At 39.6% G+C, this 20,146-nt stretch overlaps 1 protein-coding gene across 2 annotated transcripts in view; it reads left to right on the top strand.

Moving 5' to 3' along the window:
- The window catches only part of EVC2 (EvC ciliary complex subunit 2), a 156,761-nt gene that overhangs the window by 74,840 nt on the left and 61,775 nt on the right, over positions 1–20,146 (top strand). Inside the window, exons 10-12 of one of the 2 annotated variants that reach the window (XM_024204504.3) lie at positions 1,407–1,731; positions 7,043–7,282; positions 9,609–9,784. In XM_024204504.3, the coding sequence (XP_024060272.2) occupies positions 1,407–1,731; positions 7,043–7,282; positions 9,609–9,784 (741 nt within the window). Of the gene's footprint in view, positions 1–1,406; positions 1,741–7,042; positions 7,283–9,608; positions 9,785–20,146 lie in introns of both variants that reach the window. The other variant, XM_024204503.3, reaches the window with a different exon arrangement.

Raw genomic sequence — 20,146 nt, 5'->3', positions numbered from 1 at the left:
TGGCGTGCACCGATTGTACAACTGACTGTAGTATTTGCAAAGAGGAGACCAAGGACTGAATGTTATAGAGCTTGAACTAGCCCCTTCCCTTCAGTTGAGACATGGTTGGTGCCAATTCTGTACCTGTTCAGTGGATAAATGGAGGAATTTGCTTTCAGGTCCTGTTGATCAACTACTTTTCACAAACACTAAAATCTTTTTTTTTTTTTTTTTTAAATGAAGAATTGCTTGAGGAACAGGCTGAACAGTTTGTAGGATTTAATACTTAGGCTCCTTGAGGTAAAACAGCTGCATTTTATTATTACAGTAAACATGTTGCAAACTTTTCCAGGGTCTCCGCTGTCTCATTTGAAACTTATCAAAGATTTAGCTTGAAGAACCAATCAAACCAGTAATTTGCCATAACTGGACAAAATGTTTATTATGTGCAATACATTTTATTTTTATTTTGGTTTAATTTTTATATCAGTCACACTTAACCAGATTTAAGCTGCAAATATGTGTTCAAGACTTACGTCATCAATCACGTAGAAGTGATAGTATATTAAAATCTACTTATAGTCTGTGTGCAAAAGCATACAGTGCTATCTTTTCATGCAAAGTGGCATGCAAGGGCAAGAAATCCATTTCTCTAATACTGAATTGACTTTCAACTAGTGCAGGAATGACAGAGGCAGGGCATTTAGAAAAGATATATGCTGTAAAAGATAATTGTCCTTCTGAATTAATTAACTCCAGTGACAAATGAGTGTCTCTTCACATGCAGCATGATATTTATTGCCTATTGCCTTTTGTAGAAAATATTATTTGTCTCTGTGTTGCTAATCTCTTTTCTGGAACTAGATTAATTTCCATGTGAAAGAGATAATGGCTATATTAATTTGTTTTATCAACTACTAATCAAAACACATGCTTTTTTTTTTTTCCCTGTGGTGCTTTCAGAGACGCGTAAATACTTCAGGCAAGACCTGTATTACTGTGGGTGGATAGTGAGTTTGGAACCATTTCATAAAGTCTGTGCAGTTTACACTCACTAAAATATTTGATCTGCTAGGAATGTATTTCTCTTCACAGCATTCATTTGTAGGATGTTTTTGTTTGCTTTTAATCTGAGAGATATATTAATGTTTTAAAAATATCTTTCTTTCATTTCTCTTTTCCTTTCTGTTATTGACTATTAATGGAAATCTAAAAATAGTAAGATTCCATTAAAGGTACGCTATTGAAATTGACTCACTCTGACAAATTTGTGTTATTATTATTATTAGACTAATACTGTGTGATCTTCCTGCTCTGATCTGAATGCCATTCAGTAGTATAAAATCTAATGGTGCTAGTTAACTTTTTTTTGTGATGGGAATTGTGTGTCATCTGAAGCCCTAAGCACTCCTAACTATATTTTACAGCTTGAAGGTAGCAAACCTGACTCGTGCAGATGCTGATCTGGAAGCATATCGAATGCAGATGTGCAAAGAGGTGATTGCCATGTTGATGAAGAACATGGTTTTCAGACACAATCTCTCTCCTAATGTGGAGAAAAGGATAGGTTCAATTCTCAAAAAGCAGTTTTTTGCAATGGAGAATGAAGTTCAGGAGGAGTATACAAGGAAGATGGTGGCTTTAACCGCCGAATGTAATCTAGAGACTAGGAAGGAAATGGAGGTTCAGCACCAACGAGAGAGAGCTGCAAATGATGAGGCTGAAGAATTAATCAAGCGATTGAATGAGAAGGTAAATCAGGTATGAAAGTAACATAACAATTTGTATGAAATGTTATTTTTTTCCTGTGGTTTCAGGCCACACTGTTTTTATTTTCTTGCTATTGCAGCTGCCTAGTGAGAATTCCAGTAGTCTTTGTACATTTCACCCCTTTTACTTAAAAAAGAAAACCCCCAAATTAATGTTTCATATTTATCAAACCTCATAACTTCAATTAAGAAGATGGCTCAGAAGGAGTAACCAACACAATTCATTATTTGCCACCGGTGCTGCACTTCCTGCATGAACGTGTATACCTATGTATTGAATGTAATATTGCTGCTGTTCAAGCTGCCCATTTTTCAGTGAGTTGTAGAGACAAAATAATTCATATTAGGAACATATTCCCACAGACCAAGATGTGCAAACTTCCACCATAGTGTCTTAAATTCTTTGTCACATGCTTGCATAAGCAACAAAAAAAAATCATGTTTTATTTGAATGCAGTGTACTTGTTGTTGTTTAGTGCTTTTATGGTAATTAATAACACAGATTTTTTGCAGAAATGATGGTTAATGTGATAAAAATGACCCACCAAAGATAATAGCAGTGTGTAGGGGTTGGTGGGAAAGGGTTTCATGCAAGGCCTATTGTATGGAGGAGTATTGAATGAGGATGCAGGGTGGTGCAGACCCGTTGAGCTCTTCCATAGGAACAAATATGTATATGAGCTGTGACTCTTGCAAGGGTTCACTTGTCATTTTGACATATTTACACTAGCAGGCAGAAGGACTCAGCTGAAATTTGCTGGCTCTGCCTCTCGTTGAAGCTGACCCAGCTACCTTTCCAACATTGTATTTTTTCTAGTGTTTTGTCCAGTTTGATTTTAGAAGTCCCAAGTGATGGGAGCCATTAAGAGATCCTGGATTGACGCTGGGGAGAGAATTCAAAGCCAGACCCTTGAGCTTTTGTTCTGATCCATTTATCTCCTTCCTCCCTCCTCCCCCCTTAACTGTTGTGCTCTTTGCACTCATAGAAGCAGAGAAAAGTGTACTAAAATCTATGAAAGAATCTTTACCAGCTTTAGAGATACTATATTTCATGTCGTTCCACTTTTCCTCTGGAATGTGGAGGAAAGTGGCATTGCTGGGGAATAAAATGCAGCAATCCAAAATGGAGAAATGTGGGTGAGAGACCAGATACAGAAGGGAAAAGGTTGGTGTGCCAATATAGACCTTAGCTAAGACAGGAAACATGAGGTTAGTTGGATGGGATCAGCCCTCCTTCTGTCCTCTCTCTCACTGTAAGTTTGTCTCTGGGTTCAGACGATGGCTAAAAATCTAAGGGTGGTATTTTTCAGAAGTGCTCAGCTTAGCTTAACTGCTGGGTGCAGAGTGAGGCCTGTGTTGAGTGCTTATGAAAATCCCACTCTAAAATGTTTACCATTTTCCTATTATTCCATGGGTGTGGGAGGAAGCAGGCCTTGGATTTTATTTCTGATGTGTATTCTTGGCTGAGGCTTGAGTATCTCCCAGAGCAGCCACTAGTAATTTATATATATAAAAAAAAGTTAATGGAGATATCCTATCTCTTAGAACTGGAAGGGACCTTGAAAGGTCATTGAGTCCAGCCCCCTGTCTTCACTAGCAGGACCAAGTACTGATTTTGCCCCAGATTCCTAAGTGGCCCCTTTAAGGATTGAACTCATAACTCTGGGTTTAGCAGGCCACTGCTCAAACCACTGAGCTATCCCTCCCCCCAATTTCTGAACTGAACTCTCAGATGTGGCTCTTAAAGGGCGTCCCTGTTTCCTCTGTTATCTGGTGCATATTTTTATTGATTGTGCAATTCAGACAATGAAACTTTCCCCCCGGAATGTAATCATTGATTTTAACGAGGGCACATTTTCACAAAGATATCTCTGGGTTACACTGTTGTGGTAATGGGGTTTTGCTTGTCTAAACAAAGGCTCTTAATATCCAAATCTATTTTGTACTTTAATGACAAATTGTGCGGGGCAGGAAACCTGGGCAGTTCTCAAGGTTGAGTCATACATTTAAGCAGGTAATTGCATGTTTCAATTATTTAGTTGTATGCAGGGTTGTTGTAGCCATGTTAGGCCCAGGATATTAGAGAGACAAGGTAGGTGAGGTGATATCTTTTATTGGACCAACTTTTGTGGGTCAGAGAAACAAGCTTTCTAGTTTACACAGAGCTCTTATTCAGGTCTGGGAAAGGTACTGAGGCCGTGGCTACACTCGAAACTTCAAAGCGCTGCCGCGGGAGCGCTCCCACGGCAGCGCTTTGAAGTGCGAGTGTGGTCACGCGCCAGCGCTGGGAGAGAGGTCTTCCAGCACTGCAGATACTCCACCTCCACGAGGGGATTAGCTTACAGCGCTGGGGCACTGTTTACACTGGCGCTTTACAGCGCTGTAACTTGCTGCGCTCAGGGGGGGAGGGGTTTCACACCCCTGAGCGAGAAAGTTGCAGCGCTGTAAAGCGCCAGGGTAGCCATAGCCTTAGAGTGCCACAGCTAAATACAGGGTGGAACAGATTGTTTAGGATAAGTAGTTAACACATATTTCAAGGGATTATTCAAGGTGAAGTGACCCATTAACAGCCCTCCAGTCAGAAGGAGAGGGGAAAGCAGCTGGGGGTGGGGGGTTGGAGGTTTTAGTGGGTTATAGATTGTTGTAATATGCCATACATCCAGTGTCCCTATTCCATCCATCTTTGTTAGTGTCTAACAAAGTTATGAATTTAAGCTCCCAGAGTCGTCTTTTGAAGTTGTGCAGATTTCCTTTGAGAATGAGAACTGAGAGGTCGGCTATTGAGTGATTGTTTTGTGAAAAGTGTTCACCACAGGTGATAGGGTGTTTTTGACTTCTATCATTTTCCTGTGTGAGTTCACTGGAGAGAGTAGTGGTTGTCTGGTTTCACCCACATTATTATTGGGGCATTTACTGCACTGGATGAGATACACTTTTCCTTGAATGGTCCCTTGAAAGATGTGTTAACTATTTATGTTAAACAATCTGTTCCACCTTGTATTTAGCTGTGAGACTCTTGAGTGTTTCCCAAACCGGAAGAAGTGCTGTGATGGCTGGAAAGCTTTTCTCTCTGACCAACAGAAGTTGGTCCAATAAAAGATAATACCGCATCCACCTTGTCAACCTGTTTAGTTGTCATTCAAATTCTAATTGAACAGTTGCTCTCTAATTCAGTTTTTAAGTTTTTCTACCTTTTAACACGTGTACAAGGAGCATCAGATATATTCCACTACATCTACCAGGATTTCTGGTTTTAGAAAGATTGGCCCTGATTCTGAATGGAACCTAAAAGAACAGACCCCTGCATCTCTTCCAAGTTCCAGTGATTTCAATGGGATCTGCATTGAAATCTGTGCAGTGGTCCATGCCAGTGGATTCCATTGCTATTCCAGGACCACAAAGGGGCACAAGCAGAGAATGTTTTTTCTTTTTTTTGTACCATTACATCTAGCCAAAAATTTGTGTGTTTGTTTAAATCTATAACTCATTTGGATTAAAAAGTAAGCTATCATTTGTTCATTTTCACTCAACAAATTACTGTGAGAAAGTTTGATTCTTTTGACAACATTTGCGTTGTAAGCTTTGGAGATGTCTTTACATTGCTAATAAGGCACAAGCAAAAGCCAAGCGTCTTTATTTTTCAGAAACGTGAATACCAGAGTTATGTATCTGACTAATGAACAGGAAGGGAGTCGTGATGCTCTCCCTCTCCCATACATCTATATGAAGCTTTACCCCAAACAACAGATTTATTCAAAATGCATATTAATATTTTATTATGTTATTATAGCTAGCTTGTGTCTAGATCAATGTTTCTCAAACTTCATTGCATTGTGACCCCCTTCTGACAACAAAAATTACTACATGACCCCAGGAATGGGGACCAAAGCCTGAGCTCGCTGCCCGAGGTTGGGGGGGCCAAAGCCCAAGGCCCACTGCCCCAGGCGGGAGGGCCAAAGCAGAAACCCAAGGGCTTCAGCCTCAGGCAGCGGGCATGTAACCTGAGCCCTGCTGCCCAGGGCTGACACCCTTGGGCTTCAGCTTCAGTCCCAGGTGATGGGGCTCGGGCTTCAGCTTCAGCCCCGGGCCCCAACAAGTCTAATACCAGCCCTGGTGACCCTATTAAAACAGGTTGTGATCCACTTTGTGATCCTGACCCACAGTTTTGAGAACCCCTGATCTAGATGTATCCCTTGCCAATGATCGCATAGTCTATATTGTCCTTTATAGGAGCTACAGTATTATTTTTGTTTAGCTTAAAAAAAAAATTCTTGTTTTTTTTTTTTTTTTTTGTAGTGGAGTTTGAAGTTATCATTATTTTGTCTGCTCCCTTGATTTTTGTGCATCAGCATATGGTAGCTTTGGAACCACTTACCTTGCCACATTCAGCTTTAAAGATTCGATCCTACTCCCTCTGAAGCCAGTGGCAAATCTCCTAGGGAGTTCAGTGGCATAGGATTAAAACATATAGGCAAAATTCACTTTTTTCCAAGTTTTCACAGAGTAAATAAACCCACTGTTGTGTGTGGAAGAGTAGAAGTGTTGATTTGAGTAATTTGAAAAGGATTAAAAACAACAGTTGCAAAGCCCTAAGCCCTGCTTCTTGCCAGCACAGGAGGAAAACAAAGATGTCAGTTTTGTGGTTTTTGTGTTTGTTTTTTTAATCTTGGATGGCACACAGGTACTATTTTGATACTGTAGTGATGGATATCCTGCCATTATTAGAACCTGGATTCACAGACTGAACTTTTGCGAGATACATTGTACTCTCTCTACTGGCTGATGAATGGTAGTGCACTACATTTATGGTCTAAGGCTCCAGCTCCCCCAAAGATTTAAGCATATGCTTGGCTGCACAAAGTGCAAGAAGCCTCATTGAAGTTAATGTATATGCTACTTTATTAGTAAAAACTTTTTAAGGATTGCAGTAGAATTGTATAAGTAATTTTATAGGATACTTCTTCAGTTCCGAAAAGTCTTCATTATGCTTTGGCAATGTGATCTGGGTTATTCGTTGACTATGTGTAACCTTTTGTGTTAGGGATAGATGAACAACTTCATCTTCTAGCATTGGCTTTTCTGTTGAATATTGAAAATATGATTTAATGTTAATATTATGTTATTTCAAAACAGCTGCCCATTTCAGATCACTTAAAGAGGAATGAGCATAGTATGCATTGAATACATGTGAGCTTGTTGTAATCCTTAGTCTCAGTAATATTGGTACTTTTAAAATATATTAAACACTGGTAATCATTTGGGTTTGTGTGTTTTTGTTTTTTGTCCTCTTCCAGTCTGCTACAGAATACAGATGTCTTCTGGAAAAAATTCACAAACTTGAGCAGAACCACATGAAGAGGTTCCTTTCGGTGAGGCAAGAGGAGTACTTTGCAAAAGCTTATCGACAGCTGGCTATTTTCCAGAGAACAGAGCTCCATAATGTCTTTTTTACTCAGATAAAAAATGCCATTTTCAAGGGAGAATTGAAGTTAGAAGCAGCCAAAGCATTAGTGCAGGATTACTCTAAAATACAGGTAATGACATAAATATTCCACTCTTAACTTCCCAACAGAGAGCCATCACATAGTAATGTTTGTGAAATGTTTCTGTAATTATCTCCACTTGTAGAGCTTGTGATGTTGCACTCTATATGATTTTATAAAAATATGCTGATGAGTGTGAATATAATGTAACTAAAATATGCTTCATGCAAAAGGTTTCTTGTAAGGTATCCTTACAAAGCTTATAATCTACTGAGTGTGGTCATCCTATTTGTATAAATGTATCACTCTTGTATCTGAACTAGAAATATGAAGTATAACTCAGAGGGTCTATTGTAATTATGCAAAGTGTGGGCCATTAATGGTGGTTTGGAATCTTGATGGCTCTCATCAGCCAGGACAATTGACTGTGGATGGCTCTGTTTGCAGGCAGGCCTTCCTGTGAGTCAGCCTGGGAGGAATAAAGGCTTGGAGTCTCACAAGAAATGTGACTATGTCACCTGGTACTGAAATCCCTCCTAAACCTGGAGCATTTCCTTTAGGGGGTGGGGGGAAAGACCCAGAGAGACAAAAGATTTCTGCCTTGTGCCAAAGCTATTGAAGTGGGTGGAACAGAACAAAGGGGGCTGCAATCATGAGAAATCCCCTAGCTACCACCTGAGCAGGAACAAGGGCTGTACCAAGGGAAAGGATTGTACCGAGACTAGGAAGGCGTCCAGTTTGTGATAGAAGCTTATTGAAACATCTCTGAGGGTGAGATTTTTATGTGTATTCAGTTTTGTTACTGTATCAGGTTTAGACTTGCATGCTTTATTTTATTTTGCTTGGTAATTCACTTTGTTCTGTCTGCTATTAATTGGAACGACTTAAATCCTACTTTCTGTATTTAGTAAAATCGCTTTTTACTTATTAATTAACCCAGAGTATGTATTAATACCTGGGGGGAGGGAGGGGGCAAACAGCTGTGCATATCTCTCTATCAGTGTTATAGAGGGCGAACAATTTATGAATTTACCCTGTATAAGCTTTATACAAGGCAAAACGGATTTATTTGGGGTTTGGACCCCATTGGGAGTTGAGCATCTGAGTGTTAAAGACAGGAACAGTTCTTAAGCTGCTCTCAGTTTCAGCCTACAGCTGTTAGGGGACGTGGTTCAGACCTGGGTCTGGGTTTGCAGCAGGCTAGCAGGTCTGGCTCAAACCAGGCAGGGCACTGAAGTCCCAAGCTGCCAGGGCAAGAAAGCAGGGGCAGAAGTAGTCTTGGCACATCAGTTGGCAGCCCCAAGGGGGTTTCTGTGATCCAACCCGTCACAGAGCTTTGCTGTGTTATCACTTTTAAACTGATTGACAGTAGAAATAAGATGCAAAACTACAGCCCCTTAATTTTGAAAATTTAAAGTCTAGACAAAAATTATTAATGCATGTACATAACCATCCCCAATAATGATAGGAGTTGTGCATGTTCACTCAGGCAGTCTGTACCGGCTAATCGGGTTTTACGTTACAAATCTGAATAAAACTTGGCCTGTTTTTAAAACTCATGAGTAAAATCTTCAAAGGTGCTTAAGTGACTTAGACCCTTAGATTTAGGATCCTAAGTCACATAAGCACTTTTGGAAATTTCACACTCTATCTTAAAGTGAAAATTGCTCTAGTGAAAGATAATGTTTTTTTTTTTTTTTTAAAAAGAGCATGGCTCTGCATATGCTTTCTACTGAGCATAGAGCTTACTACCCTTGGGCCCCAGTTCAGCAAGCATGTGCCTAGTTTAGGCACATGAGTATTCCTGCTAAAGTCAACAGGACTGGTCGTGCACTTAAATTTAGGGATGTGCTTCAAGTACACCTCTACCCCGATATAACGCTGTCCTCGGGAGCCAAAAAATCTTACCGCGTTATAGGTGAAACCACGTTATATCGAAATTGCTTTGATCCACCGGAGCGCGCAGCCCTACCCCCCCGGAGCGCTGCTTTACTGCGTTATATCCGAATTCATGTTATATCGGGTCGCGTTATATCGGGGTAGAGGTGTATCTTGTTGAATCAGGACCCTGAGTAGTCTCAATGACCTCTATGGACTACTCTGGGTAGTAAGCACTGTGCTCAGTAGCTGACTGTTCAGGCCCGAAGATCAACAAACTGTGTTAGACTGATGCAACTGTAATAACTTGACATAATCATCTAATTTAAAATACTTTTAACTAGCTTGTATGGAAGTTCATTGTTGTTTTTCATTTGTAAAGGCTGTTTAATATTATTCTTCTAATGCACAAAACTGGTCTAAATAGCACTCTCTCAGATGTTAGTTAAAATGAACATAACTTCTAATTAGACATATGTGTTCACATTCTTTCCTATAGGAGGACATTGAAGAGCTAATGGATTTTTTGCAGGCTAATAAGAAGTATCATCTGAGTAAAAGATTTGCTTACAGAGAGTACCTAATAAATAATATTCATTTATGGGATTCCCAAGCCTCTTCTCTCTTGAACACAGCAGCAAGCCAGATAACAAGTCTCATTAACAAGACGGAAAGGTAAATATAATCTCTATTTTAACTATTTCTGGTGTCTCCACTCCTATGTTATCTGAGTGACATATGGTACTCTTCAAAAATATTCTTAGCTATCTCTAATAAAGGTTAATGAATAGAATTTAAAAGTTTACTGAGAAGATTTATTATTTTTTAAATAATTCAATAGAATATTTAGTAGCTACCATATTGGTTATTCAGCATCATAGTGTAATATACTGTCTTTGGCCCTGGTCCCACAACACAGAAATACTGCTGTCCCACATACCCAGTTAGAGCCTATTGACTTCAGTGAAGCTCTGTTTCTGTGCTGAATGTTAAAGGATCAGGGTCATTGTGTGTGAGTGACTAATATTGCCCTCTGGTAGCAGCCCCACTGAGAGAATAAGGTAATTTCTACTAATATTAGTGGCTAGAGAGATTCTTTAGCCCAACTATCAGAGGGGTAGCCGTGTTAGTCTGGATTAGTTTAGGACTCTCTGTTGCTCTTTAGCTCAAGTGTTAGAAGCATGTGCTTTTGGAGCTTTAGTCAAGGGTTCTAGTCCCAACCCTTGTGTGTGATCTAGACCTGAATTATGTGTTGCTGTGAATGTGTTCAAATAAGATCTTGGTTATTTTCTTTTCTCCCAGCCTCAATCCATGTCATACAAATACATGTCCAAGAGAACGACTTCCATGTTTGATTTTAATATGTGATTTGCTTAACTGGATCATTTAGTTTTAGATTAATGCAGCGTCTTATGAGTAGAGTCAAAACTTGCCTCACAAATAAAGTGTTTCGGCCTTGACTGATGGGAACATGTACAGTTAGACTTATTAACAGATGCCCAGATTCTGCTGCTGGAGGATTATGGCTCCCACTGAAGCTGGCAAGAGTTTGGGGCTGATTATAGATCCTTTACTTACTCAGATAGTACTCATCCATGTAAATAGCCCATTTAAGTCAATGGGAATACTGTTGTTAAGAATTACTGAACAGGGCCCTATGTGCATGAAAATCTAGACCTAGATGAAAAGTCCAACTCTGATTCACTTCTAAATTTAGCATGTAGGGTGAGGAGCTGGATATATGGTCTCAAATTGGCATGCATAAAAGTTTTCCAAAGGAAAGATGGTCTCCACAGTTGACTGAGCTTATAAATAATATAATTGGTATAGATCTTTATTAGCGGACAAGCCACATGCTGCTGGGAATATTAAAGAATAAATGTTGGCTAAAGTAATAAGTAAAAATGAATTGCAGAAAAATATTTATTTAACTGCTTTGGGATATTTCTTTTAGATCATATAGGCTCTGGGCTGATTCAGATATTGTATTTGAGGATACCGTAGAAATATCCCTGAAGGTAAAATGGAGACATAAAAATGATGAAATGGTGCTGGTGAAATGAGCAGTTAAAATTATGTGACAATATAGAACAGTTTGAGGGAAAACTCTAGCTAGTACCAAGAGAGCTGCAGCATCTGCTAGCCTGGCATGTGGCGAAACGACTGAAGAGTATGCCAGGAAAGTAGAATGTGTCAGTGTGCAGGAAAGCAAATTACTAATTTTTCTGTTGATCCTGTGCCCATATCTTTCTTTATATATTTTAGATATCTATATTGGAGCCAGTTGTCAGTCATTTGGGTGCCATGAATTACAGAAACAAATATAAAATAGATTAATATAATCCAAACTTCTCAGCCAGTAACAGGACCATATAGACATATTACTATTTAAATTGTTTTCTTTCCTGCTATTGTTCTCAATTGAAAGGTACAAATAATAGAAGATTTAGAGTAGGGCTGTGTGGCAGGGCAGGGGTGTGAAACCCCTTGAATGCCCTGCTAAAATGCTGGCTAAGCCCTGCTTTTGGGCAGAGAGGCCAGGGGCAGAGGCTCAAAGCAGCCAGCAGGGAGCCCAGCTGCGGTCCCTAACGAGGGCTGGCTCACTGCAATAGACTGAGCTAAGCAACGACAGCTGGGCTGAAGGCTGGGCGGGCTCTAATAGCCCTGAACAAAACTCAGTTGGGGGGCTAGCCTAGGAGGGGACAGGAGGCTACAGCTCTGTCTCCTCACCAGAGGAAGGGAGCCTCAAGGGCCAAGAGACCCTGGAACGGGTTAGAAAAGGGATAACTGTTGGGGGGTAAAGGGGGCTTCACGGTGGCACTGTAAAATAAAGCACAAGGGTGAAACACCAGAAGAAGGCGTGAGAACTCTTATTTTACCAGCCTGGGCACAGGGCGAGAAGGTAGAAACCTGTGCGGACCCTGTGACAGGCTGTCAAACAATTAAAAAAATAAATCACAATTAATCATAGTTTTCATCGCACTGTTAAACAATAATAGAATAACATCTATTTAAATATTTTTGGATATTTTCTATATTTTCAAAGATAGGCTCAGGGCCCTGGATTTCAGCTCTGCTCAGGGCTCAGGGCTCCAGTCCCACTCGGGGCTCCAGGCTTCATCCCCCATAGGGCTCGGGGCTCCAGTCCCATATGGGGCTCAGGGCTTCAGCTCCCCCTCGGGGTGCGGGGCTCCAGCCCAGCACTTCAGCCCACCTGTGGAGCTGCATGCTGGGGCTTCAGCCTCCCCTCCCTCCCACCACCGCCGATGCCTCTCCCCATCCAGAAGAATGCGATTAATGCATTAACAAATAAAGCGTTAATTTTGTTTTCAGTTCATCACAGGCATTAACAGTAATTGATCGACAGCCCTAGTTTAGAGGCCCAAAGGAAGACCGATATGTGGTACCAGAGATCATGTTCTGTATCTGCAGGTAGTGCAAAACTCACAGCGCTTCATTAGAGACTGGATAACTGTTCTTTGAGAGCCAAGTAGCTTACCTTATTTTTGTAACCTTTGCTCTTCTATTTAGCCACTATTGTAGTAGCTGTCACTTGTTGAGTCATGACTACCATTAGACTGTTGAGCAAGGACAGTCTTCCTATATGCCTGTACTCCGCTTTGCATGTTTTGGGTGCTACTATAATGTATGTGCAACTACGTGGCCAAAACCAAGCTTATCACCTCCTATGTAATATAATGAAGACCCCACTTCTGCAGCCTGTACCCTTCCATTATTTCACATCACTTTCAAAACAGATTATGCTTTTGGTCTCCTTGAGAAAAGTTCTTTGGTTGTTCTGCAGACATTGTTACTTTGGGAAGACCCTTAATGAGAAGCTGTAATTGAATAGGCCATTGGGCAGATTTAATCATGAATCCATAGGAGCCGATTACTAAAATGAAGGAAGAACTGGGGTTTATTAAACTCGAAAAGTAGCTTTAGTTCATTGTTTAATAACTGATATTGAACTTGAGTTGCAAAATAAAAAAAAATCAATGACTAGAAAAGAGAGAGAGGAGAGTTACAAGAAAAAAAATCTCAGTAGTTGAAAGGCAAGGCCTGGGTAGTTTTTGGTGATGTTACAGTGTGACATTCACTTACACAAAAAACTGCAGTACTAACATGAGCAATTAGAAAATCCTAGTGTAAAACAACGCTTTTCTCTCTTTAACTTCGCGTGCTATTCATTGCCTATAATATTCAGAGGGGTGAGGAAGAATTTACAAGTTGGGCTCGGGATGCAGTTCTACTTTCAAGAGAAATCTTGTGATTGTGTTTCTTACAACACAATTAGTTTTGCACCCAGATCTACAAACAATATCAGCAAATGGCTTTTCCTCTCACCATGTAAGTAATAGGAAGGTTGGATGGAGGATTCCCCAGATTTTTTTTCATAGTTTCAAATTTTAAACTAAATTCTGCAAAGTTAGAGACACTTGCAAAACAAAGTGACATTACTTTGTTATCTTGTGTGACCCTGCTATAACTTCAGAACCCCCCCTTCCCCACACACACACACACAAGATGTTTGCTTTCAGAAGATTGGCAAGATCTGTGTGCTATTTTTCCATTCCCTGGATGTTGATATTGTAAAACTACACAATGTAGTGGGTATTTCAATGTAGTATTTCCAGAGTTAGGCAAAGCCGAGAATCATGCCCAAAACCCAGAAGAATTCCATGGAAGGTCGGCCAGAATTTCAATCTTTAATTATAAGGGGAATTGGGGAATATTTACAGACCAGAGCATAAGAAATATTAAGAGCAAGAAAAGTCTGAACCAAAATGCTGGTCCTTTTAAATTGTATCATTAATCTCCTCTGCTTTTTCATCTTACCCTTCAACTCCCACTTCTCTAATTACAAATGTAGATGTTCCTTTATCAAAACCAGTATACAGTAGATTAGGTACTTTAAACGTATACTTATGGATGGGATTAAAGGGAATTTTGAGAGATGCATAATTGTTTTATATCTGGAAATGAAATTGGGAAAAGATGTGGATAAGATAGAATACACATAAACAAATTCAGAGGTAGCATAAAACAGGCATGACATAAATGCTGTAAAGGACTTTTAAAAGCAGAGCTTAATAGAATGTTTAAAATATATTGGGTAAAAAGTCAATTGAGATTCATGTGAAAAAGATACTGTAAGAATGTTAACAAAATAAGTAAATGTGGGTTTCAGTTATAAAAACAGCCACTCTAGGACTATAGAGAAAATTTCAAACAAAATCTAGAGGCCAGTATTTTGAAAGTTGGCTGTCTAAAGTTAGCTTTTAAATAAGAAGCCTGACTTTTCTGAACAGCTCAGCTCCTTTTGAAAACCAAGCTACTGATTTGGTGCCTAAATACGGATTTAGGTGCTTAACTCTAGTTATTTGCTGTGCTGTTGTAGTCGTGTTGGTCCCAAGATATTTGAGAGACAAGGTGAGTGAGGTAATATCTTTTATTGGAACAACTTCTGTTGGTGGAACAGAAAGCTTTCGAGTTGATCTCTTTTTGCTAACAGAATTTGATCCAGTAAAAGATATTACCTCACCCACTGTGTGTCTCTAACTCTAGGTATACAAGTTTGAAAATGTTGCCCATAATATAGAAGGCAATGATGGATATTCAGATGTCTCTGGGCCAGATTCTCTCTCCATTCTGCCCTCTTTGCATCACTCAGCGCAAAGGGGCTGGAGTCTGGCCTGGACAGCCTACTGAGAATTCTGCCAGGGGTTAGGGAGCTCTCAGGCGGCATAAAGTCAGTGTAGTTGGTTCCTATACCAACCATGCCCCTTCACTCCCCCCGTACAAACACTGGCTTAGGGGTTGAGGGTGAGTGTAGCTGCACTCTGCCAAATCTCAGCTGGCCCCCTTAGGGAGCTGGGCTGAAGCAGATGTGATCTGTGAATTAGGGATCTGTAACCAGCTATAATCCGCTCCTAGTCTGCCGCCCTTTCCCTATGCTGAATGTGAAAGAGAATCTGACTCTGTCTTTTACAAAGAAATGTTATACTTTGAACATGGTTCCCTAGACGCAAGAGGACAGGTGTGATGTCCTAATTAAATATAATTACGCAAGCCATTATTTCTACCACTGTTATATAATTGCAACAAATCTTATGCAAAGTGTAACACATGGCCAGAAAGGGTTAAACCGCTTGCAGGCTAAGGCTATGTCTACACTGCCGACGTTACAGCGTGGCTGCAGCAGTGCTGTGACTTGGGCAGGATAGTCACGCTTTATCATCGGGGGAGAGCTCACCCAGCAATAAAAAAATAACCACCTCGAATGAGGGGTGGTAGCTTTATCGCCGGGAGTACGGCTCCTGTTGATAAAGTGCTGTCTATACTGCTGCTTTTCAGCGCTAAAACATTTGTCACTCGGTCGGATGTTTTTTCACACCCCTGAACGACTAAAATTTTAGCACTGAAAGTGGCAGCGTAAGACACAGCCTCACTAACGCAAAGTGACCTTTAAAGACATGTTAGAAAGGTATGCAAATGGAAATTAAGGCCATTCATGCTAAATAGGCTAAACATTTGAAATGCAAAGCTATATTGTTAGAAGTGATACTAATTGTGTGTATCGTTAATTCTAGCCTTGTAAACAGACAGTTCCTGTCTGTCACTATAGCTACAAATTCAGAGATCAAAAGGGAATATTAACATTTAGATGAATCTTGGGTAAAATAATGTCTATATGTCTCTTTGAAGTTTATAATAGACTGCCTAATAGATAAATTCTCCTATGTTTATTTGTGTAACTAATTACTTGTGGTGTTTAGAAAGCAAAAGGTTACATCAGAAGCCTATTGTTTAACCAGGACTGTGTGGTCAAGTGGCTGCTAGAACACTGTATAAAAAGAAAGACCCTGGGGTCCTGATCCTGTTCATCTCAGATTTGCTTAAGGTTTCATTCAGGGGAAGCCTAAGCCACAAGGACGGAGATCCCAGTTCTAACTGGATCGCCCTGAAATATAACCATTGGACTATAACCTATGGATTATTTCTGAAAGAACTCTTTACAACTACAAAGCTCACCATCTCTGCTATGAATCTGAATCTTTAGAATTGAACTCATGTCTGTATGTATATTGATCTTTTAACCATACTCTCTCTCTTTTGTTTTTTAGTAAATTTTAGTTCAGTTAATAAGAATTGGCTGTAGCGTTTATTTGGGTAAGATCTGAAATATTCAATAACCTGGGAGGTAATGTGTTCGATCCTTTGGGATTGGTAGAACCTTTTCTTTTATATGATGAAATAAATTTTCAGAAATCATCATATTTGACTTAGGTACCTGAGGCTGGATCACTTTAAGGGAACTGTGTTGTTTGGACTTCTGAGTAACCAGTAAGGTAATAAAGAAGCTGTTTTATGCTGGCTTGGTAAATCTAAATATTGGAATATCCACCAGCTTTATGGGGATTGTCTGCCTCACTCTTTGCAGTTCACCCTAATTGAGTGACCACAGCTGGCCCCCACTGGGATCCCGGTCACAGTCTGCTGCCCTTTCCCCATGCTGAATGCGGAAGAGAACCTGACTCTCTTTTACAAAGACATGTTCTACTTTGAACATGGTTCCCTAGAGGCAAGAGGACAGGATCACCATATCTCTGGTGAAAACAGGACTTTCCTTTTTAAAGAAAAGAAAAGAAACCAATTCTTGAGTTAAGTTATCCAGGAAAAGAATAGTAGAGGCTGGACAATAAAGAACCATCAAATCCCAAACCCTGATAGTTAAAGTGATGAAAGGTATAAATAAAATAAATAAATTGCTCTGCAAATCACTGGCCTCACTTAGGTGTGTTATAAACATCAAATTTGCTTTTGTGGATCAGACCATTGCATAGCATCCTACCTTCACCATTGGCCAATGCCTGACATAGAATCAATTCCCCTCCAACAAAGCAGCTAAGCAGTTATTATTTTGCTGTACAGTATTTAGGGGAGAATAACTCTTTCGCATCCCCCACATGCTTATTATGGTACCCACAAAAACATGAAATTTGATTACCCCTCACATGTTATCTGTTGTAATAACATTATCTAGTCCTTGTTTAAAATCCATCCATACTCCTTGACTTGATTACCCTCTATGGCTGTGAATTCCCCATTTTGACTATTGTATATGCTGAATTTTGTTTCTTTCTGTTAAATTCCATTAGTGTCCCATTATTTTCACATTATGGGACTATGTAACAGCAAAGTGCTTTTCGGTATTTCCTTATGCCCTCTATCATTTTGAATCACCCAGTCAAATACCCTTTAAATCACTCTTTCCAGACTGAATTATCCTAGTTTGGGGAGTCTCTTACTCATGTGAATCTTTTCCAGTCTTTGCTATATCTTAAAACGACCACAGTTGAACCCAGCACTACTGATTTGTTATTATTTTATTTAATAGAAGAACTGATAGCTATGCCTATTGTTAAGGTTGCTTGACATATTTAATTCTATATATCTGTATATATGGTAGTAGAACCTAAAAGCTTCAATGGTCAAAGCCCCATTGTCGTAGGTACTGTACAACATATAGTGAATGGCAGTTCCTGCCTCAGAGAAGTTTAAAATCTAAGAGATAAGACACAGCCGATGGATGAAACAAATAAGCGGGTAACAGTGTCTGAGATACCCAAATGAGAAAAATAATAGTGTGTCACCACATGTAATAGATATTGGTCATGTCACTTAATGCACTTCGGGAAAGTGTCCTAATAGTAAGGTGATAAGAGTGATATAAGAAGCTGTATAAAGTAGAATGGAATTTAGCATAGACTAGCTGTATGAACAATGCATAGCCAATCAGTAACAGTAATTGCAGTAATCAGAGGCGTGTCTACCATTGTGCAATATGTCACTGCAATATTTTCTGCTGTTGTCTGTCCTTTAATGTATAGAGCCATTTTATTTGTATATGTGCTATTGTGAGCAGATATCTTCATTGAATTCACCACAATCTAACCTCCTCTCTTGCTTCAGAAGATTCCACAGCTTCAGTGCCCATCAGCATATTAGGAGTTTAGACCATTGCTGCTAATACACATTATCTTACATTTATGCAAGTTAAATGTCCTCTGCCGTCAAATTGTCCATTTCATTTATATGTTTAAATCCATCCAGAGTGTCTCATAATCCTCCATTTTACTAAACAAATCAACTTAGTGTCATTATCATACTTTACCAACTCCTTTTGTTCAAAATCTATTTAATAATTTTTATCAAATACTGGCAATCACCTTGGTACCCCAACATTTGACCTGTAGGACAGCCTTCACTGTAACTTTTTTTAATTGCTTTACTGGTTCAATCTTATCCATTTATTAGTCATTTTCCTTAATTGTCTCGTATGAGAGACCTTTTCAAAAAAGCATTTGGAAAAATCTAAGTGAATTACATTCATGCTGCTTTATCTATCATTTTGTTAACATTTCCAAAGAAGTCTCATAGATAGAAAGCTCTTTTTATCATTTTCCTTACAAAAAAATACTATGCTGGGGTTGACCTGTCCAGGCAATACTTGTCCAAGTGTTATACTACTTTAACCTTACTGGAACTCATAATAACCAGTTTCCCCAGTAGCACAATGAGCCCCACCATTTTGTAATTCCTGGGTTCTAGATAGTCAAAAAGGTACCAGATTAGTGACTTCCCCGTTTTTTTTCTGAACTATTGCTATTTTTAAAGTGCTATGGCTTCATTTAGCCAAGAACTCTGCTCCTTCAGACTTAATTTCCTTCATAACCCTTTGATAACATCATCCGGTTCTGGCAATTTACTGGACTTCAGGAACTCATATTGCAGTATGAGTTTCTCCATGGATTTCAATCTCTAATAAGACCACAATAATTTCCTGCGATATGTGGCCTTAAATCCTACCATCATCTACAGTAAAGTCAAAATCAAAACATTCGTCTTACTGATCTCTTTTAGTAGTGTACTTTTTATTCTTCTCCATTTAAGTGGCGTCCATTGCATCAATAAATATTTCTCCAAACAGTCCTTTGATGTCCCCTTCCACCAGATAGAACTGGGGTAGATAACCTACCCATTGTTATCATCATTGTGTCAGCAGAACATAAGCCTTTAATCTCTTGGGGCCTGACCCCACCAGGTGCTGAGCACCTGCTATCTGCATTAAGGTTAATGACTTGCTTAGCACCTCTCTGGGTCTGGATTTTACTATGAGGAATTACTCTTTACAATTCTGATCTGGACATCTGCAGAATTCTGATCCAGTTGGATGAAATCCTGGTCCCACTGAAGTCCTTGGCAAAACTCCCATTGATTTCAGTGGGGCAAGGATTTCACCCCTTGTTTCTATCATGTGGGCTTTCTAATCAAATAGATTCCATCCCTTACTCGTGTCCACACTGGAATGATCTTTCTAAAATAGCAGCGGTTTCCTTTACTCCTTCAGATATAATACAACTCTATACAACCTAACCTACCCATCAGACAAACTATAGTTTGAAGTCTGAAGCCCTTTCGCTATTTTTTTAAATTGTCAATCATACCTCAAGTTGTCAATTATACTGGACATTCTAGCTGGCTCCTTTTTTAGTTTTGACTTTAAGTCTTGAAAGTTAGCCTGGAGACGCTTTCATTTTTGTCTCTTAGAGGTATAACCATTATATTATTAGTGTTATTTAACTGAAACTCTGCTTCTGCTTGAACTGATGGCTACACCTCCTTGTCTCTATTGTTTGTGTCATGGGAAACTCAGTCCGTATTCCTTTTTACTTGCCCCTGTGGTTGTAGTACCCACAACTACCTACAATTTAATCTGAGTGCCTTTTAAGATTTTTACATGTAAAAAAATTCCACAGAATAAATCAACATGGAACTAATGAGATGTGTGTCTATCATCATCCCCATCATCAGTGTGTATATCTCTCACCACCCTGGTCACTTAGCTGGCATGTTACATCACTTTCCCCCCACCTTTCATCTCATGGCCCCAATTCTGATTTCTGCTGCAGCCCCTTTACTCCACTCTGGGTAGGGATTGTAAAGGGACTGCAAAGACTCCTGGGTAATTCC

The sequence above is a fragment of the Terrapene carolina genome, unplaced genomic scaffold (genome assembly GCF_002925995.2).
Source record: "Terrapene carolina triunguis isolate 2854851 unplaced genomic scaffold, T_m_triunguis-2.0 Scaffold66, whole genome shotgun sequence".
In the NCBI taxonomy this organism is placed as follows: Eukaryota; Metazoa; Chordata; order Testudines; family Emydidae; genus Terrapene; species Terrapene triunguis.
This window is presented reverse-complemented; position numbering and strand designations above follow the sequence as displayed.